Source organism: Schistocerca americana, chromosome 2 (assembly GCF_021461395.2).
Source record: "Schistocerca americana isolate TAMUIC-IGC-003095 chromosome 2, iqSchAmer2.1, whole genome shotgun sequence".
Lineage (NCBI taxonomy): Eukaryota > Metazoa > Arthropoda > Insecta > Orthoptera > Acrididae > Schistocerca > Schistocerca americana.
The window spans coordinates 1,019,589,733-1,019,614,086 of record NC_060120.1 but is presented as its reverse complement, the minus strand read 5'-3'; the positions used below and the strand labels follow the sequence as shown (position 1 = coordinate 1,019,614,086).

General features: G+C 39.0%; 1 protein-coding gene across 4 annotated transcripts in view; it reads right to left on the bottom strand.

Annotated features, from left to right (window-relative positions):
• Window positions 1–24,354, bottom strand: part of LOC124594855 (CDP-diacylglycerol--glycerol-3-phosphate 3-phosphatidyltransferase, mitochondrial) — an 89,384-nt gene that overhangs the window by 19,132 nt on the left and 45,898 nt on the right. For all 4 annotated transcript variants that reach the window (XM_047133316.1, XM_047133317.1, XM_047133315.1 and 1 more), the window contains 4 exons: window positions 17,434–17,561; window positions 16,682–16,953; window positions 16,001–16,209; window positions 8,027–8,252 (listed from right to left, as the gene is read on the bottom strand). In XM_047133316.1, coding sequence (XP_046989272.1) covers window positions 8,027–8,252; window positions 16,001–16,209; window positions 16,682–16,953; window positions 17,434–17,561 — 835 coding nt within the window. The remainder of the gene's footprint in view (window positions 1–8,026; window positions 8,253–16,000; window positions 16,210–16,681; window positions 16,954–17,433; window positions 17,562–24,354) is intronic.

Below are 24,354 nucleotides of genomic sequence, written 5' to 3'. Positions count from 1 at the left end.
ACTGGTAACAAATCTCGTAGATTGCTTCTGAATTGCTTCAATGTCTTCCCTTAGTACTAGTTGCGACAGATCCCCAACGCTCAAGCAGTACTCAAGAATAGGTTGCACCAGCCTCCTATATGTGTCTCTTTTACAGGCGAACCCCTCTTTCCTAAAATACTCCAATAAACCAAAGTTAATCATTCATCTTCCCTACCACAGTTCCCATGTGCTCATTCCACCTCATATCGCTTTGCAACATTGCACCCAGGTATTTAAACAACTTGACTACGTCAAGTATGACACTAGTAATACTGTACCTGAACATCACAAAATGGATCTTCCTACTCATCTGCATTAACTTACATTTTTCCACATTTAGGGCTAGATGCCATTTATCACACCAGCTGAAAATATAGGCTAAGGCATCTTGTATCTTCCTACAGTCAATCAACTTTGACACCTTACCGTACACCACAGCACCATCAGCAAACAACTGCAGATTGCTGCCCACCCTGTGCACCAAATCATTTATGTATATAGAGAACAACAGCAGTTCTATCACACTTCCATGGGGCACTCCTGATTATACCCTTGTTTCTGATGAACACTCGCCATTGAGGACAACATATGGGTTTCTATTACTTAAGAAGTCTTCGAGCCACTCAGATATCTGTACCTTCGTTAATAGGCTGCAATGGGGCAACATGTCAAACGCTTTCCGCAAATCTAGAAATATAGAATCTGCCTTTTGCCCTTCATCCTTAGTTTGCAGTATATCATGTGAGAATAGTGCAAGATGAGATTTGCACGAGCAATGCTTTCTAAGACCATGTTGATTCGTGGATATAAGGTTCTCAGTCTCACGAAAGTTTATTATATTCAGCTGGGAATAAGTTCAAGGATTCTGCAGCAAACTGAAGTTAAAGAAATTGTCTGTAATTTTGTGGGTCTGTTCTCCTACCCTTCTTATATACTGGAGGTGCCTGCACTTTTTTCCAATTGCTTGGGACTTTGTGCTGGGCAAGAGATTCATGATATATGCAAGCTAGCATGCCATAAAGTACTCTTTGTACAACTGAACTGGGATTCCATGCAGAACTGGTGATTTATTCGCTTTCAAATCTTTCAGGTGTTCCTCTGCCCCGGGGATGCTTATTACTATATCGTCCATAAGGGAGTCTGTCCGATGTGTAAATGACGGTATGCTTGCATGATTCTCCTGTGTGAATGATTTCTTGAATGTGAAATTTAAAACTTGAACTTTCATTTTACTATCCTCAACTGCCATACTAGACTGGTCAACAAGGGTCTAAATTGAAGCCTTAGACCTGCATCCCATCACAACTGAGCAAAAATGCAAAAATAAATACACAGTGTTCCTAACTTTTGGAATCTTAGGAGGAGGTCGGAAAGAAATTCTCAGTGACCAAGAGCTCCCAACATGGGAAAGTTTCTGTCCACAAATCGGCACAGATTTAGAAAGCATTACTCATCCAAAACTCAGCTTCCCCTTTTCTCAAAATATTTCATGTGAACTATGGATTAAGGGCAAAAGGCAGATTTCACATTTCTAGGTTTCTGAAAATTACTTGTGCAGTGCCTCGCTGCAGACCACTGATGAAGGAACCAGCATATGGAATAGGGTCTCAGATACATCAGTGGCTCTAAGTCTTCTTAAGTAATAGAACCCATTACGTTGTTCTCGAAGGCAAGTGTTCATCAGAGGTAAGGGTATCATCAGGAGCGACCCAGGGAAGTGTAAAAGGACTGCTCTCAGTCTCTACATATATAAATGATCTGAGAGACGGGTTGAGCAGCATTCTATGTCTATATCTACATCTACATGAATACTCTGCAAATCACATTTAAGTGCCTGGCAGAGGGTGCATCGAACCACCTTCACAATAATTCTCTATTATTCCAATCGCATACAGCGTGTGAGAGGGGGGGGGGGGGGGGGGGGGGGAAGACACCTACATCTTTCCACGCGAGCTCTGATTTCCCTTATTTCATGATGATGATTGTTCCTCCTCATGTAGGTCAGATTCAGCAAAATATTTTCGTATTTGCAGGAGAAATAGATAGAAATTTCATGAGAAGATTCACCACAATGAAAAATGCTTTTGTTTTTTAATGATGTCCACTCCAAATCCCATATTATTTCAGTGAGACTCTCCTTCCTATTTCGCAATAATGCAAAGCGTGCTGCCCTTCTTTGAACTCCATCAGTTCTATGTGGTAAGGATCTCACACCATGCAACAATATTCTAAAAGAGGATGGACATGCATAGTGTACGCAGTCTCCTTAGTAGATCTGTTACATTTTCTAAGTGTCCTGCCAATAAAACGCACTCTTTGGTTGGCCTTCCCCACAACATTTTCTATGTGTTCTTTCCAATTTAAGTTGTTCATAATTGTAATTCGATGTTTTCTTAATCTGTGTTGATTGTGTGTCAATAAATCATTCTCTTTGAGGTAATACACTATATGTGTTCCAAAATCCTGCTGCATATCGACATTAATGATATGGACCTGTAATTTAATGGAGCACTCCTTCCACCTTTTCTTGAATATTGGTGTGACCTGTGCAGCTTTCCAGTCTTTGGGTACGGATCTTTTGTTGCGCCAACGGTTGTACATGATTGTTAGTATGGAGCTACTGTATCAGCATAGTCGGAAAGGAACCTAACTGGTATACAGTCTGGACCAGAAGACGCTTTTGTTGAGTTATTTAAGTTGCATCACTACTCCAAGATTATCTATTACTGCATTACTCATGTTTGCAGCTGTTCTAGATTCAAATTCTGGAATATTTACTTCATCTTCTTTGGTGAAGGAATTTCAGAACTCTGTGTTTAGCAGATCTGCTATAGCAGATGTCATTGATGGTAATTCCATTGCTACTGCACAGAGAAGGCATTGGTTGTGTCTTGGCACTACTATACTTCACACATGACCAGAATCTCTTTGAATTTTCTGCCCGGTTTTGAGACAACGTTTCGTTGTGGAAACAATTATATGCATCTCGCGCTAAGTCCGAGCTAAATTTCGAGTGTCTGTAAAAGATTGTCAATCTTGGAGCTTTTGCACCTGTTTGAATTTGGCATGTTATTTTTATTATTTCTTCAACAGTGTTCAGACCCATTTTGTGTACTGAGGAAGATCAGCTCCGTTCTTTGTTAATTAATGTGGTATAAACCTTTCAGTTGCTGCCGATACTATTTCTTTAATTCAAGCCACATATGATCTACACTTACGCTGTTTATTTGGAAGGAGTGGAGATTGTCTCTCAGGAAGGCATCAAGTTAATTATCATCTACTTTTTTGAATAGGTATATTTTTCATTTACTTTTGGAGATTTTTGGGGGTTAACAATATTCAATCTTGCTACGACAACTCTGTATTCACTAATCCCTGTATCCGTTTTGATGCTTGTTATTAGCTCATGATTATTTGTTGCTGAGAGGTAAAGTGTGTTTTCACAACCATTTACTATTCGCGTGGGCTCATGAACTAACCACTCAAAATAATTTTTAGAGAATGCATTTAGCACAATTTGAGATGATGATTTATGTATATCTCCTGATTTAAACATGTATTTTCACCAACATATCAAGGGTAAATTAAAGTCACCACCAACTATTATCATATGAGTTGGGTACGTGTTTGTAATCAAACTCAAGTTTTTTTTTTTTTAACCCTGCAGCAATTGTATCATATGAATTGGGAGGTCAGTAGAAGGATCCAATTTATTTTATTCCAGTTGCCAAGAATTACCCCTATCCATACTAACTCAAAGGAACCATCTACTTTTATTTTGTGACAAGATAAACTACTACTACTAGCAACAAACACGGCACCACCAACTGTGTTTAGCCTACTCTTCCGGAACACAGTTAGGTTCTTTGCAAAAATTTTAGCTGAAATTATCTGCGGTTTAAGCCAGCTTCAAGTGCCTATAACGATTTGAGCATAAATGCTTTCTATTAGCGCTTGGAGTTAGCACTTGGAGCTATGGTACTTACCCAACACAGCTACAACAACTTACAACTGTTATACCGGTGGTTTCTGTATCTAAATTCTTCCTGTGTTCTGCCTGCACCCTGTGAGACTTAAGCCCTTTTTGTGTTTTCCTGAGACCCTCTAACCTAAAAAACTGCCCAGTCCATGTCATACAGCCCCTGATACCCATGTACAGGGCTATTACAAATGATTGAAGCGATTTCATAAATTCACTGTAGCTCCATTCATTGACATATGGTCACGACACACTACAGATACGTAGAAAAACTCATAAAGTTTTGTTCGGCTGAAGCCGCACTTCAGGTTTCTGCCGCCAGAGCGCTCTAGAGCGCAGTGAGACAAAATGGCGACAGGAGCCGAGAAAGCGTATGTCGTGCTTGAAATGCACTCACATCAGTCATAACAGTGCAACGACACTTCAGGACGAAGTTCAACAAAGATACACCAACTGCTAACTCCATTCGGCGATGGTATGCGCAGTTTAAAGCTTCTGGATGCCTCTGTACGGGGAAGTCAACGGGTCGGCCTGCAGTGAGCGAAGAAACGGTTGAACGCGTGAGGGCAAGTTTCACGCGTAGCCCGCGGAAGTCGACGAATAAAACAAGCAGGGAGCTAAACGTACCACAGCTGACGGTTTGGAAAATCTTACGGAAAAGGCTAAAGCAGAAGCCTTACCGTTTACAATTGCTACAAGCCCTGACACCCGATGACAAAGTCAAACGCTTTGAATTTTCGGCGTGGTTGCAACAGCTCATGGAAGAGGATGCGTTCAGTGTGAAACTTGTTTTCAGTGATGAAGCAACAATTTTTCTTAATGGTGAAGTGAACAGACACAATGTGCGAATCTGGGCGGTAGAGAATCCTCACGCATTCGTCCAGCAAATTCGCAATTCACCAAAAGTTAACGTGTTTTGTGCAATCTCACGGTTTAAAGTTTACGGCCCCTTTTTCTTCTGCGAAAAAAACGTTACAGGACACATGTATCTGGACATGCTGGAAAATTGGCTCATGCCACAACTGGAGACCGTCAGCACCAACTTCATCTTTCAACAGGATGGTGCTCCACCGCACTTCCATCATGATGTTCGGCATTTCTTAAACAGGAGATTGGAAAACCAATGGATCGGTCGTGGTGGAGATCATGATCAGCAATTCATGTCATGGCCTCCACACTCTCCCGACTTAAACCCATGCGATTTCTTTCTGTGGGGTTATGTGAAAGATTCAGTGTTTAAATCTCCTCTACCAAGAAACGTGCCAGAACTGCGAGCTCGCATCAACGATGCTTTCGAACTCATTGATGGGGACATGCTGCGCCGAGTGTGGGAGGAACTTGATTATCGGCTTGACGTCTGCCGAATCACTAAAGGGGCACATATCGAACATTTGTGAATGCCTAAAAAAACTTTTTGAGTTTTTGTATGTGTGTGCAAAGCATTGTGAAAATATCTCAAATAATAAAGTTATTGTAGAGCTGTGAAATCGCTTCAATCATTTGTAATAACCCTGTAGTTGTCTCCTGCATGTAGTGGACTCCTGACCTATTCAGCGGAACCCGAAACCCCACTGCCCTACGGCGCAAGTCGAGGTATCTGCAGCCTACACGGTCGCAGAACTGTTTGAGCTACTGCTTCAGACTCTCTAATCTCCTCTGTATCAAAGATCTGTAATTGGTCCTGTCGACTATGCTGCAAGTGGCGAGCTCCGTTTTCATCCCAAAAGGAAGACTGGCACCCTTTACCACTTCCGATAGCTGCTCGAAACCAGATAGAACCTCTTCCGATCCAAAGCAACACACGTCTTTGGCACTGACGTTAGCCACTACCAATAATCCCACCCTCTGTGACTGCCTGGATATTGCAGGCTGAGAGGTTTCCTCTGAAACTGGCCACAGAGAGCACCTGGAACCTGTTTGTCAGACTAACTGGGGAGGCCTTCCGTGTGGCTCCCTGGATATTTTTCATCGCCTGCCATTCCCTGAGGTGACCTCCCACTCAACCACACAGATGAAGGTTCAAACTCAGTGCGAACAGTAACAGGGCTGGCCACCGCTTAGGACTGATCGAAGGACGCAAACATGCTAAGTGTCCATTGGATCCCCACAGCCGGCCCACATCAATGGTGCCTGCTGCAGTTTCAAGCTGTGTAACCGAAGCCATCAAAGGCTGGAGCTGAGAGCGAAGTGTCACCAACTCATCTTGCATCCACACACAACAGTCACTAAAGATTGTGAAAAACTACACTACTAAGACAAACGGACTATCAACATGTGCTGCAGAACTCTGCTGTAGACCCTGACGAAAACACAAGAATTGTATCTAATAAATTAAATTAATACACAGTGACTCCAAAAGAGAACCAGTGATGCACTCAGGTGACACTAAATAATTCGCCACTGATTAGCAACTATAACTATGTCACAAAATTGGTTTACTTTCTGAATCAAACAAAAACACAAGAACTATGTCTATTAGATATTGAATTAACACACAGAAACTCAAGAAACTAAACCATCAAAGCACACAGATGAAATTATACAATTTGCTCTTGGTTAGTAACTCGTAAAAGTCACAAAACCAGTTACTTCCCAGTTGCTGCTTCTGTCTTGGCTGCCTGCTCCTGTCTGACTGACTGTTTGTTGATGACTCTGTGATGTATAGGAAGGCATTGTCGAGTGACTGTAGGGCAATACAAGATGACAGACAAAATTCCTAGTTGGTGGGATGAATGGCAGCTTAATCTAAATGCAAAAAAATGTCAAAACAATTCTGCTGCTGCCAATATACATTTTGCATAAGAACCATGAAGATAAGAGAAATTAGGGCTCATGGGGGCATATAGACAGTGTCTTTTTCCCTTGCTCTACTTGTGAGTGGAACAGTAAGGGAAATGACCAGTAGTGGTACAAGGTACCACCATGTACTATACAATGTGCGTATGTAGATGTAGATGTTGGCTATGCTGGAAGCTGTTTCAGCTGATTGTAAATATGGGTCAACCCATCTGTCTCTTTGTGAATAACTACTTTGTGAATTAAAAAAGAATTCTGTTTGGAATTTTAATTTTTGGCACTGTGTGTGTGTGTGTCACATAGGCCTATCTGCAGGCAATGTCTTTTACATAAATAATATTTTTGACACTTTTTATTTCTAATCACCTCAGTGCAATCAGGATTACTCCAGCCTGAAGGAAAAACAGTAACAATTGGTAAAATGAAGTGAGCGAAGTTACTTTCAATTATACAGCAAATAGCATTAGAAAATCTGACGAAGAAAGAATAAACAAGTGAGATAAATGAAGTAGCATAAGGAGGATGGTGTGTATATGTAATATATAATGGAGTAGTATTAATTAATTTTTGATCATAGCCACTGTGCAATTGTATTTGTAATACATTTATGTAAGTAGAAAGCGACCCAAGAAAATATATAGTCAAACAAAAGGATGATATCTAAATACAAATGAAGCTGACTGACTCCACAAATCACTGCTAAGAAAATGACACACATTTAATTCATTCTGCAGTACTCTTACAAATAATTTATCATTACTATCTTTTCAAGATTATATAAATCAACAGGTGCTATTGCTTTGGTTTTGTTACACTACACTTACTGCATCATTCTCTGCCTTCATCCTCTCATTTATAACTGTAGTTAGATGTGAAACTGTGGCCCATGTTCTCAAACAGGAGGCCAAATACAAGTAGCTTAGACAATAAAAATGGACTGCCTCTATCAGTTTTAACAACTTCAAATTTTCTAATATTAATTCAATAGATGCATCATCGTGCTACACTCATCTACACAAGTATTCTATGACCCAATACAAAACTGAATGAGTATCTTTCTATGGAAGTTCTTGTAACTTGAACAAACTGTGCCAGAGTTGCTGACATTTGATAAATGTGAAAGAAAATATTAAAAATAATTCATCAGGAATGAGCAGTTAAAACTGATAAACCACAATGAGTTAGTGAATGGTTTACTGTAAAAATGTGTGTTCCCTTGACCACACTTACCAAAGTTTGAAGATCCAACAAGGGTGAGAATTGGCAAGTTCTGAAATGGCAGGGTATACCAAAGTCCTTTGGCATGGTATGTCCATCCAGGTCTGAAGTATTCAAGAAGGCTTACACGGTCCTCCTGGCCTGCATTCTGTACTTTGTGCAAGAATGCAGCAGCAAGTTGTCGATATGCAGCTGGAATTCCACCTGCAGGGCCAGCAGCTCCAAGGAACCCATTTGCCTGAAAATTTTGGACATGGGAACAAAATAATGTGATGCAATGTGAATGCTCTTCTCTCTCTCTCTCTCTCTCTCTCTCTCTCCCCCCCCCCCCCCCCCCCCCCTCTGCCCTGTTATTTCTTTCGCCTACTAAGGCATCAAGAAAAACATATTCTATATTAGGGCATAATTCAGTTACACATCTTTTTAGTGTAGCAGTGCATCATCTTGAAGAGTAAGATTAAAAAGGCATGTGCTAACTGTACACTGCACTGATTAAGAATTAAAGTTTATGGCAGAACTTCATTACATTAAAAATTACATGGGCATGCTGAAAAGTAACACCTCCAAATATTTTATGTGAAAACTCTTACAGCTTTTTAAATAAAACAAACTTTATCAACATTCTACATCTTATGTTTCATGTCTACATATTCATTTCTCAACACAGTCATCCACATTTCTCCCAACAAGAGAAGGGTTTGTTGACACCATCACTGCAGAATGTCTGATATTGTTGATGGAGCCACAACCTCACCTCAGCTTGCACCACCCCATCACTAGCAAAGTGAAGTCCTCAAAGGTATTCTTTACGTTTTGGAAACAGGTGAAAGTCAGATGGGGCCACATCAGGACTGTAAGGATGATTATTAATGACAGTGAACCCAAGATATCGGATTGTTGCAGATGTCGCAGTGGGGCTGATCCACATCACCATGCAATATGCTACCATTTGGAGCGCTCTAGCAGTGGAGGGATGGAAATATGTCGACATGAAGAACAAAGATGTAGAATGTTAATAATATTTATTTTTATAAAAAAGCTTTAAGAGTTTTTACTTAAAAAAAACCAAAGGTATTACCTTTCAGCACACCCTCAATACTCTCCTTTGTTTGCTCTATATGAATAACACAATATTAATTATTTAATATTAATTATATTTGTTGTTCCCACAAAAGATGACATCCAGAAGATCACTTACTAATGTTCAAACCAACTGTTGCACTAATTAATTCTCTGAGGACCCGTGTGTTTTGATTCACATTCACCAAATCCAAATACTCACAAGTGGAGCACACAAAAGATACCACTGTAATTAAAAATTATAGAAATTAATTATTTATGAGTTTTCATAGCGGCTTGTTTCTGTTTAACAAAGAATCAACATAACTGAATTTTGGGAAATCAAACTGCTTCACAAAAATTTTTGCACCACCCTTACGACTCCCTTAATTTATGTTTTTAAGATCAGAAACCTTTCTCAATACTCCTTTCACCGGAAGAAATTGCTTCATAAGTCACTGCCAAATGTTTTTAAACCACTGTCAGATATTTAAAAAAAAAAAGAGCTTAGACAGTGGTTTATAATGAAATATCCATTTAACATGGAACCGGCCTGAATTTGTATTGGAAACATAATGATAAACTTCTGTAAATGTAATGATAAATAAATATCACATTGTTAGATACATAACTTTTACACTTCGTGCAATATGGAATGTGTAACTTTTGTGTAGTAATATCTGGTATGTTGAGATCCTGACATTCCCCAAGTGCATAATAATATATCTTACTAGTCTAAAGTTACATATATAAAGGTGAGCACTATATGCAGGCACTTGTGCAGTGAAGGTAAAAGTAAATCTAAATTCTCAGCTTAGTCCAATATAGAATATGTCTTCCATTGCAAACAGGACAATGCAGCTTGCATATACCTTGCAATAGGCATCACAATATCACATGAAGTTCAAACTGTGTGGGCTTTGTCACTTTACAGAAACGAGGTTATCACAGGCAGGGACATTGCCCGCCAAAATGACATACACCACAGTGATGATGATTGATCATTCAGCTGCTGCCATAGCACACAATTATCGAGAGAAACATTTAAAGACTTGCATCATCGTCACTGACTGTGGTCAACAACACCTGCTGATAACTGTCTACAAATCATAGTTTGTAGTTTCACCAAGAAGAATGCATCAGAACAGCACAATACGTTGTTGGAGGGACCTGGGATACCTGGGTTGATTCAGACAGTACACAGTTATCTACAAATAATCAATTTCAGTTCCAGGTGTCAGTCATGAGCAACATCATAAACCCTCCAGCACTATGGTGTGCAAAGACGCTGACCTGGAATGGAATCTGTATCATTGGCAATACATTCTCTTCAGCACTAGTGCAGAATTTATCCGACACCTGATGATACTGTAGAAGAGCTTGAAGGTGGCCAGATACCAAAACATACCTCTAAACTGGTACTGAGCATAATTTGAGGGACATGCAGTAGCAAGAGAGAATCGCCCAATCTATCATTCAGCCTTATAGAAAACATTTAAGAAATGGGATTTTCTTTAAAGAAGATAATGCATGGGCACACCAGGAGCAACTCTAGAACATCTTCCCCCAGATGGTAGGAATAAACCAAATGGAATGGTCTGTGGTACCTGCTAACAAGAATGCGACTAAGTAAGTATGCCTCGGACCAGTCGAAATTCGCAGTGTGTTGACACCGGAACCCTCCTGTCACAGGAACTAGCTGATCTCAGGAAGGCCACTGTGAAAACTGGAATAGGCTTGAGCAGTAATGTCTCTCCCATATTATTGACAGCATGTCAAGGGCATACAAACATGTTACAGTGTACATGACACAGTAACACAATATTGACTGCTATTCAGCAGCAGATTTTAATTTCACAGATATGCAAAGAGCACACATTTGAACTGACTGCCTCTTTTGGTTATTGTTTTGTTTTTACACTGAAGCACCAAAGAAACCAGTATAGCCATGCGTATTCAAATACAGAGATACGTAAACAGGCAGAATACAGTGCTGTGGTCATTAAAGCCTATATAAGGCAACAAGTGTCTGGCGCAGTGCAGTTGTTAGATCAGTTACTGCTGCTACAAAGGCAGGTTATCAAGATTTAAGTGAGTTTGAACATGGTGTTATAGTCAGCGCACGAGCATAGTGATGAAGTGGAGATTTTCCCATATGACATTTCACGAGTGTACTGTGAACATCAGGAATCCGGTAAAACTTTAAATCTCCAACATCGCTACAGCCGGAAAAAGATCCTGCAAGAACGGGGCCAATGACGGCTAAAGAGAATCATTCAACATGACAGAAGTGCAACCCTTCTGCACATTGCTGCAGATTTCAATGGTGGGCCATCAACAAGTGCGTACTATTCAATGAAACATCATCAATATGGGCTTCCGGAGCCAAATGCCCATGTGTGTACCCTTGATGACTGCATGACACAAAGCTATACGCCATGTCTGGGTCTGTCAACACCAACATTGGACTTTTGATGGCTGGAAACTTGTTGCCTGGTTGGACGAGTCTTGTTTCAAATTGTATCGAGTTAATGGAGGTGTACAGGTATGGAGACAACCTCATGAATCCATGGACCCTGCATGTCAGCAGGGTACTGTTCGGGCTGTGGAGGCTCTGTAATGGTGTGAGGCATGTGCAGTTGGAGTGATATGGGGCCCCTGATACGTCTAGATACAGCTCTGATAGGTGACACACAAGTGACCTGTCTGATCACCTGCATCCATTCATGTACATTAAGGATTCTGCCAGACTTTGGCAATTCCAGCAGGATAATGCAACACCCCCCATGTCCAGAACTGCTACAGAGTAGCTCCAGGAACACTCTTCTGAGTTTAAACACTTCCCCTGGCCACCAAACTCCCCATATACGAACATTATTGAGCATATCTGGGATGCCTTGCAACGTGCTGTTCACAAGAGGTCTGCACCCCCTTGTACTCTTACTGATTTATGGACAGCTCTGCAGGATTCATAGTATAAGTTCTCTCCAGCACTACTTCAGTCATTAGTCATCTACACGCCACGTCATGTTGCAGCACTTCTGCATGCTCAGGGGGGGCCTACATGATGTTAGACAGGTGTATCAGTTTTTTGGCTCTTCAGTGTGTTTCATAGTAAGTTAAATCTCTCTTTTTTCTCTGTAAGGGTCATTCTTTCATTCTCTCCTTCCCTTGAATCACATGGCACAATAAGGTGGTGATGAAAACACTTTTTTAGCAATTTAAAGACACCCGCAGTTCATCATGATATTAATTGGTGAACATGAAAATTGAAGTACTAATTTTTAAGATTAACTGCACGAGAAGGCCAATGATCCTTATGTAATTCAAAAGGTACTTTGCAACCAATTTACACAAGAAAAAATAATGCACGTATGTAGCCATTACAAGTGGTAAAAGGACGTAGAAGCTTTCATGTTCATAACACTGATGCTACATTCTCTATCACATATTTAAATCAAACATCAAAAATTTAAGAGCTACCATCTGCCCTGCACACCAATCAGGTGCTACGGCAGAAATGACACACGAAAGTAACAACATTTCATGAAATTGTGTTCTAGGGGCTTTCATATTCACATGGTTCAGTTGCAGTAAAACATGCACACTGGTCAGCTACAACACAACAACTGATGTTGCCAACATTTCACTCACTTTTCTGTATGAGCAGCTGTGTGGTCATTTGCTGCCATTACCAGAAAAATTGAAGTAAGTTCCTAATTTTTAATTTCTTCATTTTGAATAACTACGACAACCAAATTCTCTTATTATGCAGAAACTATATTTGTTTTAGGGTATGCCTTGATGGAGAAAGCCAATGAGTCAGATTGAAAGATGCAGAGATAGACAGACAATTTTTGTGTAGAGAAGGTAATAGCAATGTGGACTTTCATAATGATTTTATTTAATGATCATACTATTAATAGTAGAGTATTGAAAATTGAAGTACTGATTTTTAAAATTAATTATACGAATAGGCCAATGAAACTTATATCATTCAAAAGGAACTCTGTTGTATATGTGCACACATGAGGAAAGGGAAAGCTTCCTTTTGTCTCTGACAATGCTACCAACTTCTACTACACATAACGATCAGATACTACTGTAGAAACGACACACAAAAGTAACAAAATTTTGCCAAGTTGCATGCTAGGGACATTCATGTTTAAATGTTTCTGATAGTTCATTTGCAGTAACACACGCATACTGGAGAGCTACAATGCCACAACTGCTATGACATCGATGTTGTCAACAGTGGAAAACGAAACGTATTAAAGAAGTTGTCAAGGACAATTGACACTGTTTATTAGTGTTTTTTTAATTAGTCTGGTTTAAGAGTAAATGGAACTAACTCTACGCTTGTTTGCTGCCGTCACTACAAAATTTAGTGTGTTTCTAATTTTCAGTATCTTCATTTTGAGTAGCTACAACATTCCTTATTATAGGGAAACTTACTTTGTTTTAGGCTATGCCTTAAAAGAGAATATTAATAGGTCAGACTGAAAGACGAAGATGCAAACACATATTCGCACAAGCAAGCACACCTCACACTCACACTCGACTGCTACCTCTGGCCATTTCTGCCCGAGGTAGCAGTCGCATGTTTATGTGAGAGAGATGTGCTTGCTTATGTGAATGAACATTTGCGTTTCTCTTTTCTGAAGAAGCTTTGGCCAAAAGCTAATGTGTAACAGTCTTTTCATTGTGTCTGCCTGCAACTCAATGTGTTATCTTTAAGGTCAGTAACAATACTGTTGACAATCCCACCTGGACTTTCCATTGTTTGAAAATGTGTTTAGAGCATAAAAGCCATGCAAAACAAGTCTAAATTCAATACCTTGGTGCTGTTTATTCCAAAACAAACTCTTCTTTTTTACTTTTTCATAAAAATGACCAATACATAAAAGTTTAATCATCCCAACAATTATGCATACAAATGACATTTAGAAAGAATGCACATTTGAATGAAAAATGTTCTGTTGCATACAAACTGTTCATACCAACATGTTTCTTCTGGCTTCAATACAGCATTTTCTTATGATTTTGGGAATGATAACAGTGCAAATTACCTCAATCATTCTTTCTGTTTTGACTGTCTAAATAAGAAGATAGATTAAAAGTTTTAGTAACTATTCCCATGACTGACTTCTTTATTGCAGTACCCTGTGGATATAAAAATATGTCTAATGCTAGAGAACTGTACTATTGATCTATTGATTAAATAGCTGAGTAATTCATTACATGAAACAGTCATGGTGCTTTCAGTTAGAGATTTTCCTCAGCACAATCAAACTACTTAAATCCATTTAACTTGGTTGCAATGCGCTGGCAAAAATAATAAAGCAATTCTGGAATATTAATTTGCAGCTTAGTTACTAAATGAGTGGCCTAACATATATGTATACACGCAGATTGAAGTGATGAATGAAAATTTGTACTAAGGCCGGGATTCAAACCAGGCCTCTTGCTCACTAGGCAGATGTACTAACCACTACACCACCCTGGCACAGTGGATTTGCACAACTGCACATACTACCCTAGCATGCCTCCCTCCTCAATCCAAATTACCAGTCACACCTCAACCCACTTGGTATTCCCCCTAAATTCGAACAGAGGCTCTCCAACTGTACTGGAATAGCACCTCAACATCGAACGAGAAGGGGGATCCTGCCTGAAACTCAGGCACAGATGCTTTAGTCAGTCCTGTCCTTGGTAAAAATTTTCATTTGTCACTTCAGTCTGCACATATATGTCATAGATGTTTGTGACTTGAAAATATCTCTGGAACCATACGGTCTCATTTGCCCTCACATGTTCAAGCAAAGCTCAATATATATTGTGCTAAAGTGGTTCATACTAGGTTAGAAAAATCAAGACACATGTGACATGTTTAATAATGCAACAGCTTCAAAATAATCATATTTCAATGGCTCTTTTACAAACAAACACATGGCATTTATAGAAAGTATGTTTTGACATAAGCATCAAGTCACAACAACAAAAGTGAAAAACAAAGGTGGACTCAAGTCTGGATCAGGGCCAATAGCAGTACTGGAGGTGCATATCTGTTGCCCATAGGCTGGCAATGCATCAGTTTCATGTAGCCAGTTGGATGATTCTTTGACATAACCAATAAGAGGAGAGCAGAGAGGCAATGTATTTCTAGCACCACAATTGAAAGCATTGTCTTGTTTGCTGTTTTCTGGTGTATTAATGAATGAAATATTTTCTCATTATGGCAGCGAGTGCTGTAAAATGGACTGACGTTGGTGCATGTCTCACGGATTAATTGCCGAGACACAAAAAGGTATCAAATGTGGTGGTGAATTGCATTCATAATACAGCTGCACATCTGATGTATTAATAAACATTGATCCACGAATCTTCTCCCACGATTTAATTAAAAAACACTGATCCACCTACATTCTCTCATGATTTAATTAAAAACATTGATCCCCCTACCTCCTCCCATGGTTTAATTCAAAACCACTGATCCACTTATTCAGTGTGCTCATGCAGATTGATTGCTCAGCAACACAGAGCAAGGAAACAATTCACTGCTTTTTCAAATATATCGTGGGTTGCGACAATGTCCTCGGTTTGCAGATGCTAACACAGTTTAAACAGCTATGACTCACACAAGGAATTTATAATCCTCATTTACAGAACAGTTGCACCTTTTCTTACAAATCTATTACTTCAAAATACGTTGTCTGCTTGCTGCTTCTTTTGTTCCCATTGTACCTCACGGGAAGCACTAACATTCCTGCATGAAACATGTAAGTATGCCACTGGCCCTATTCTAGAGTTTTACCTAAAGATGCACTGCATTTAAACCATATGCCTAGTTATATCAAGTAGATAAGAATTCAGTGTGTACAGCTGTCGACAGCAAAAAGTTAATAAAGTTAAGTTCGCAAAACTTACAGTGGGGTGAGCCATGAGGACAGAATACTCTGCTGCAGACTGATGTATGATGCTTTCCATATACTGTGCAGTTAGGTTGAAGTACCCTGTGGCAAGATGCACGGTGGAGCCAGAAGCTGCACATTTCAGCAGTTGTAAAGTAACATGGCTGTCTTGTCGGACACCAAGCTGGCCCATCTCCACAAGTGGGAAAATGCAAGTATCACCACCTGGAGCATATAGAAAACACTTCACCGCAAGTAATTCCACACAGGACCCACACTAAATATTGTCGTCACATATAATTGTACACAATTTGTAGAATGCTTATGACACACTCATTTAACAGGATCCCCCCCCCCCCCAAAAACACACATACATTTTACTTACTAAAGGCAAATCGAAATATATCTTTCAATTAGACGTAATTTTATGGATTATTTTTTGTGATTTAAGCTACATTTACTTATACATTTGGACTAGTTCACTACTGGAGGAGCAAGAAAGATAATGACTGCATTAGAATTAACAATAAGAGAACACAAACTCCCTACAAATTCTTCTTTCAAAGAATGTACAGTGAGGCATAATAAACATAGGTGTCTTTCACTCTTGCTTATTTTATTTACTCTCTTTTTGTAATTCTGAAGCAACTGTAATTTGACAATACCAAGATAGTATGTTTAGGGCACCAACACTGACTATGTGACTGTTGTTGTGCTTGATGCAAAGCATTGTCCAAGAAATTATGAATGTTTGCACGAGCAGCAGCTGCAAATTCTTCATAACGTCCTTTAAATGGATGAATGTTCCATTTGTGATGAAGTTGTATTCTATTGCCTGGCCAAAGTTGCAGTGAAAACTCACTGACTCGCTCAACAAGGTCATCATAAAAGTCTGCCAGTGGACGACAATCCTCCACCAATATATAGCGATCTTGTCTATTTGTGAAGTAGTCGTTACTCAGATTTGCCCTGAAAAGTGTACAAATGAATGTGAATACATAGAATATATATCACTTTATACACAATTTATTACATCAGTATTTACACAATCCATCACTTAGCCCTAGCAAGGCACAACAGAAACGAGTGAGGCATTCATCCATAAAAAATTTTGATCACCTACCAAGTGATGTATGGAAATTAATGGATAGTAAAATTAAATTCAAACACAAACTGAAATCCTATCTGCTGGAAAACTATTACTACTCTAGAAAAGAATTTCTGAATGAATAATGGTCAGCATCTTGCTGTGTTTTCTGCTAAGATGATGTACTACGATTGTGAAACTGACATTCTATATCATAGCAAGACGTCACAGTTATGGTCCACAGAACTGCTGTGAAGAGGTATCCCACCTTTATTCCTAGATTCTTGACTCTTCTGCATCCAAAACACTGTAATTTTAATCCAATCCTGCATGAATTACTTTATGGCATGAAATGTACATACCCACTAATGAGCAGTGAATCATCAAAGAGATATATTTTCATGTGCTGTAGACCAACAAGTTCACTGTATCGAGGAGGAAGTAGTCTACGTAGAGGTCCACGGAGTGCTGGAGTGTGGTAAAGAGCAACCTGGAACCATAGAAATGTACGTACAGTAGCTCAGTAAAATTTCCATTTCTGACAGTAAAAACTGACACACTACATGACACACTACATTTGTTGCAAAATGAAGACGAAATACGTGATGCCCATCTGAACAACTGACAGACTGTAAGCCTTGTTAGAATACAAGCACAGACCCTTCGAAACAGGAGTTACTATACAGACATGTACTTCATGTACATAATTCCTAAGGCAGTTCCTATACATTGCAAAATGTATTCCATGGTTCTTGACAAAAAATCTTGACCTTTCTCTACTGTAGTATTAGTCTCCAAATGAAAATGAATTATACAAATTATATTACATTACACTGATAACTGCCCTGTGTGGTGTCAGGTCACGTAGCCCACCAGTGTGACATACTGCACCGCTAATTGTCTAAGCCCAAGAGTCCAAGGGCCATGACAAAGCAAGCAAAACAGACTGTCATTAAGGCAACAAAAATAACAAGCCAAATTGTGGAGAACAACTCCAGATACCACGGCTGCACCTACGGGTGCTCACCTTCCCTACAGTCACTGTCAGAAGTGTTTAGTAGGGCAGAGACTTTGACTGATAACTATTCGTGTGAATTTATGCTGCAAGTAAGGGAAGAGTGAATTTCTGTTATTAGTAATAAACCTGTTGTTCATTGTTTACATGGATGTTAGTTTTTTCAAACAGAGCCTGGTGCAGTGTGAAGCAATTTTACTTTCTTCGTAAATGTATACAGCAGTGGCAAGTTACTGTTTCATTACGAAGATATTAGTTTTTCATTCATGAGAACTGGGTAAATACTCAAGTCATAGAGAGGTAATGATTAGGTACATAAGTCTAATATATCTGACATATGTTGTGGTCTTCAGTCCTGAGACTGGTTTGATGCAGCTCTCCATGCTACTCTATCCTGTGCAAGCTGCTTCATCTCCCAGTACGTACTGCAGCCTACATCCTTCTAAATTTGTTAGTGTACTCATCTCTTGGTCTCCCTCTACAATTTTTACCCTCCACGCTGCCCCCCAATATTAAATTGGTGATCCCTTAATGCCTCAGAACATGTCCTACCAACCGATCCCTTCTCCTAGTCAAGTTGTGCCACAAACTCCTCTTCTCCCTAGTTCTATTCCATACCTCCTCATTAGTTATGTGATCTACCCATCTAATCTAGCATTCTTCTATAGCACATTTCAAGAGCTTCTATTCTCCTCTTGTCCAAACTATTTGTCGTCCATGTTTCACTTCCATACATGGCTACACTCCATACAAATACTTTCAGAAACGCCTTCCAGAAACTTAAATCTATACTCGATGTTAACAAATTTCTCTTCTTCAGAAACGCTTTCCTTGTCATTGCCAGTCTACATTTTATATCCTTTCTACTTCGACCATCATCAGTTATTTTGCTCCCCAAATAGCAAAACTCCTTTACTACTTTAAGTGTGTCTCATTTCCTAATCTAATACCCTCAGCATCACCCGACTTAATTCGACTACATTCCATTATCCTCGTTTTGCTTTTGTTGATGTTCACCTTGTATCCTCCTTTCAAGACACTGTCCATTCCGTTCAACTGCTCTTACAAGTTCTTTGCTGTCTCTGACAGAATTACAATGTCATTGGCGAACCTCAACGTTTTTATTTCTTCTCCATGGATTTTAATACCTACTCCGAATTTTTCTTTTGTTTCCTTCACTGCTTGCTCAATATAAAGATTGAATAACATCGGGGAGAGGCTACAACCCTGTCTCACTCCCTTCCCAACCACGGCTTCCCTTTCATGTCCCTCGACTCTTATAAATGCCATCTGGTTTCTGTACAAATTGTAAATAGCCTTTCGCTCCTTGTATTTTACCCCTGCCACCTTTAGAATTTGAAAGAGAGTATTCCAGTCAACATTGTCAAAAGCTTTCTCTAAGTCTACAAATGCTAGAAATGTAGGTTTGCCTTTCCTTAATCTATTTTCTAAGATAAGTCATAGGGTCAATATTGCCTCACGTGTTCCAACATTACTGCGGAATCCAAACTGATCTTCGCTGAAGTCTGCTTCTACCAATTTTTCCATTTGTCTGTAAAGAATTCGCGTTAGTACTTTGCATCTGTGACTTATTAAACTGATAGTTCGGTAATTTTCACATCTGTCAACACCTGCTTTCTTTGGGATTGGAATTATTACATTCTTCTTAAACTCTGAGGGTATTTCAGCTGTCTCATTCATCTTGCTCACCAGATGGTAGAGTTTTGTCAGGACTGGCTCTCCCAAGGTTGTCAGTAGTTCTAATGGAATGTTGTCTACTCCCGGGGCCTTGTTTCGACTCAGGTCTTTCAGTGCTCTGTCAAACTCTTCACGCAGTATCGTATATCCCATTTCATCTTCATCTACATCCTCTTGTGTGGTTCCTGAAGAGGGGCAGCAGCCTTTTCAGTAGTTGCAGGGGCAATAGTCTGGATGGTTGACTGATCTGGCCTTGTAACACTAACCAAAAAGGTCTTGCTGTGCTGGTACTGCGAACAGCTGAACGCTAGGGGAAACTACAGCCGTAATTTTTCCCGAGGGCATGCAGCTTTACTGTATGGTTAAATGATGATGGCGTCCTCTTGGGTAAAATATTCCAGAGGTAAAATAGTCCCCCATTCGGATCTCCGGGCGGGGACTACTCAGGAGGACGTCGTTATCAGGAGAAAGAAAACTGGGGTTCTATGGATCGGAGCGTGGAATGTCAGATCCCTTAATCGGGCAGGTAGGTTAAAAAAATATCTGACATATAAATGGCAAAAATTATTTTCCAAACTGATACTTTGTTCATCTACTAAAGTTTCAGAAAAAATAGTTCCATTATCAAGTCTATACAGTAGAGTCCTGGTGATTCAAGCCCTGGTATTATGAGGTTCTGTGTAATTCGAGCTGGTCTTACGGAAATTAAAATTTTACATAAAAATACAGTAAAAATCTGTTTTCATACGTTGTCACATGTAGATTTTAAGCACTTTCGAATGTATTACTTTTTGAACTTACTTTCAAATTTCCATGTACAATACAGGTACAACTGTCCCATTTAGGGTTTCCGTTCATAATGCACAAAAACAATCTTGTTCTCAGACTGCTTATCATTTCTATTACAGGTGGACAGGTACCATTAGGTTTTGAGGAGTGCACTTGCTGTTTCTTTGTCAACCCTTCACTAATTGGCACCACCTGACAATCAGTTGACATTACACGACGTCCTTCTTGTTATCCCTGTTGTTGTGCCTCTTCAGCAAGAGTAGTCATTAAAATGCAGTACACCTAAATACCCACACAGTATACATTTTACAACATTGAGTGATCATTGTTTCATGTTCTGTACTGTGGTTGGTTATGTAGTAACATCTGTACTGTAATGAGACCATCCATGTCACATTTAAGTGGTATCTGCAGTGTACTACACGTATGTACATGTGTGTTCCCCCCACCCAAAAAAAAAACTTGCTGCTGAGTATGGAGTCAGTGGAGTGACATTTGGAGATTGGCATAGAAACAGAAACCAAACCTGAGAAGCTTTATCAAGCAAGTGTTCTATTTCAACAAAAATAATTTTTGATAATATAATGTAACTGGATGGATTTAAAAAAATCTACTCACTAAGTGGGCGCAGGAGAACACACTCACAAAAAGGTTTAACTTATGCAAGCTTTCGGAGGCCGTGGCTCCTTCTCCCGGCAGAAGAGTAGAAGGGGAAGGAAGAGAGGCGAAGGAAAAGGACTGGAGAGATTTAGGAAAAGGGGTACAGTCACCCAGCACTCATGGTCATGGGAGACTTACCGGACGGGATGAGAAGGAAAGACTGATTATTGGGGACGGCACCAGGTGAGATTTGACAAATTCATCATTCGAATGGAAGTTAATGAAAAAATCTTAGTATGAAAAAACGAGTGAAGCTTTGGTTGGTTGGTTTACTCAACAAAGACAAAAAGGAAGTCCAATTTCAAGGCTTCTTCGGCAAGAAAAAGCTGTATTTTTTAGATATGAGTCAAAGGAATGTGGGGACGATTTTACTGCAAGATCAGGATAGTTTGATAGGTGAAAGAAGCGATACAGCACAAGGCAGCTTGAAATTTTCAGGGAAAAGTTTTCTACCGATTCACAAACTGTTGTACAATTTTGTGAGAAATTATGAAAAATTCTACAAGAAGAAAATCTCATTCCTGAACGACTGTATAACTGTGATGAAATAAGGCTAAATCATAAATTGCTTCCATCTAAAACTCTACCCTCAAAAGAAGAAAAGGCTGCAGTGGACTACAAAAAACGTAAAGAGAAGTTTAAATTTATTGCTGCATTGAATGCATGTGGAGGCTATAAACAGAAGCTGCGGTAACAGGGAAGTCTGTTAAGCCTAGAATTTTACTAAATATCACTGCTTGTGCACCGCCTGTTACATACCTCCACCAAAATTCTGGTTGGTTCTACAAAATATTTTTATAAAGCGGTTTTTCAAAGATTTGGTTCCAGAGACCAAAAGATACCTACATAAAAAGTAGTTTCCTTCCAAAGTAATCTTAATCCTTGACAATCCATTGCATTGCTGATGAGGAAGAACTACAATGTGACGGTATTTGTGCATTGGTATTGTTGTCATCTGCTTCAGATACTTCTACAAACAACAGAAGGTGAAGGAACTCTCAGAGAGTTTGTATAAAAAATCTATGATAACAGACATAATTTACTGGATAGCCAATTCAGGATCTGAAATAAAGGTGGAGACACTAAAAAGTCTTGGAACTGGATTTTATGGACAGAAATGGATACCTAAGTTACAGCTGAAGATGACCTACCAATGGCAGAACTGATGGAAAAGCTTGGTGGATGTGAAAATGTGAATGCGAGTGTTATTTCAGAATGGATGAACAATGATGAATAGTTTGTGGTGATAAATCTTGCCATTGTTGAAATGGTTAGTGAAACGGCTGAAGACTGTGACAATGAGGAATTGTCTGAAGATCAACCACACTGACTGTTTTTGGCAGCACTAGGTGTGGCATTGCATTATATTGAGCAGCAAGCAGAAGCTACTCCAACCGATACCATGCTTCTTAGAAGATGGCATGACATTGCTACTAAAAAATGAGGTTCTATTTTTTAAAATGGACTATGGACAATTTTTTAAAAATGTAACTTATATTTTTGCAAGTTGGAAATGTGGGGCCATATATGTGTACATTTAACACAGGAATGTACTATATTGGTTTTTTTTTTAATTATCATTACTAAGCTCATTAGACATTTATTCATGACTTACTCATGGATTTGCTCAGATTTCCACATTATCGGAGTGTTTTGTAATTTGAGGTAGCCTTGGCGACAATTATCTTGAATTACCAGGGCTCTACTGCATTATCAGATGTAAAGAAGCCAATAGAATTTTTTCAAATCTTATTTCATTTGCATTATTCAGACATTGCTGTCTCCTCTTCTTTCAAGGAAAACATTGTTTCATGAGAGCAAAAAGAAAACTCACCAACTTCTATTAGGTTGTGCTAGGGTGTGTCCCCACATTCCACTTACATATCTTGCACAAAATCTATGAACTGTAGGTGTCTTACAAGATAATGCTCCACCAATTTTGCACTTTTCAACTGAACTACGATAACGTGATGGATCATCGCATACAAATAATTCTTATTTTATTAAAATTGTGTCTCAGACAGCTTGCCCCAGCAGTTTGAAGTTGCTTGGCACCTATAACTTTCTTTTTGCTCTACAAAAATTTTTCTTTGATATAATAACTGAAAAATAAGGATTGGGGAGGGGGGAGTGAGTCACAATTTCAAAGTAGATGGAATTTGACACTTTTTTTCCCTCTAGGATCACATTAACAACTTCAGTTCCTCTTCTTCCTTTTTTGTTGTTTCCTATTTTTTCCAGTATTCCTTCATTTTCTCCCCATGAAGTCTCTTCCTTTTTTCTGTCCATGTTGTTCCCCATTTTTTATTTCTTATGCTTTGAAAGTCCTCCAAATTTAGTATTTTATTTTTAAAACTGTTTCTTTCTGCTATTTCTGATTCTTTGATGTTGTTTCTTTCTAGATCTTTCCTTACTTCTGTAATCCATGCTATTGTCGATTTCTTCTTCCAAAAATATGGGAGTATATCTTTTGTTAGTCTATTTCCATCCATTTGATAGAGGTGTCCGAAAAAGGTTAATCTTTGTTTGGCCATTACTTCAGATATTTTCTCTATATTTTTGTAGATATCCTCATTACTTCTTATTTTCCAACCATCTGCAGTTTTTATTGCATCCATTATTTTCCTAATAGTCCTTCTTTCCAGTACCTCTAGTCTGTCTATCTTATACTTCATCGTTAGGCATTCAGATCCATATAAACATTCCAGTCGTACCACTGTGGTGTAGTGTTTTAGTTTTGTTTTTCTCAATATACACTTCTTGTTGTAAATATTTTTGGTCAAACCATATGCTCTTTCCATTTTGTTAATCCTTACATCTAGTGCAGGTTTTTCTAGTCCATTCTGTTGTATAGTCTCTCCCAGATATTTAAATTTATTTACTCGCTCTATTTTAACAATTTTTTTTCTATGAATTTTTGTGCATTTTTTTTATATTTGTCATGAATTTTGTTTTTACAGCTGAAATTTTGAGACCAGTTCTGTTTGCTATTTTTTCCAGAAGGTTTATCTGAATAACTGCTTCTGTCAGGTTTTCTGAAAGTATTCCAAAATCACCCGCAAAAGAAAAGCAGCTTACCTTAATTCCATTTGCTTTCCTTCCCAGAGTTATTGGTTCAATT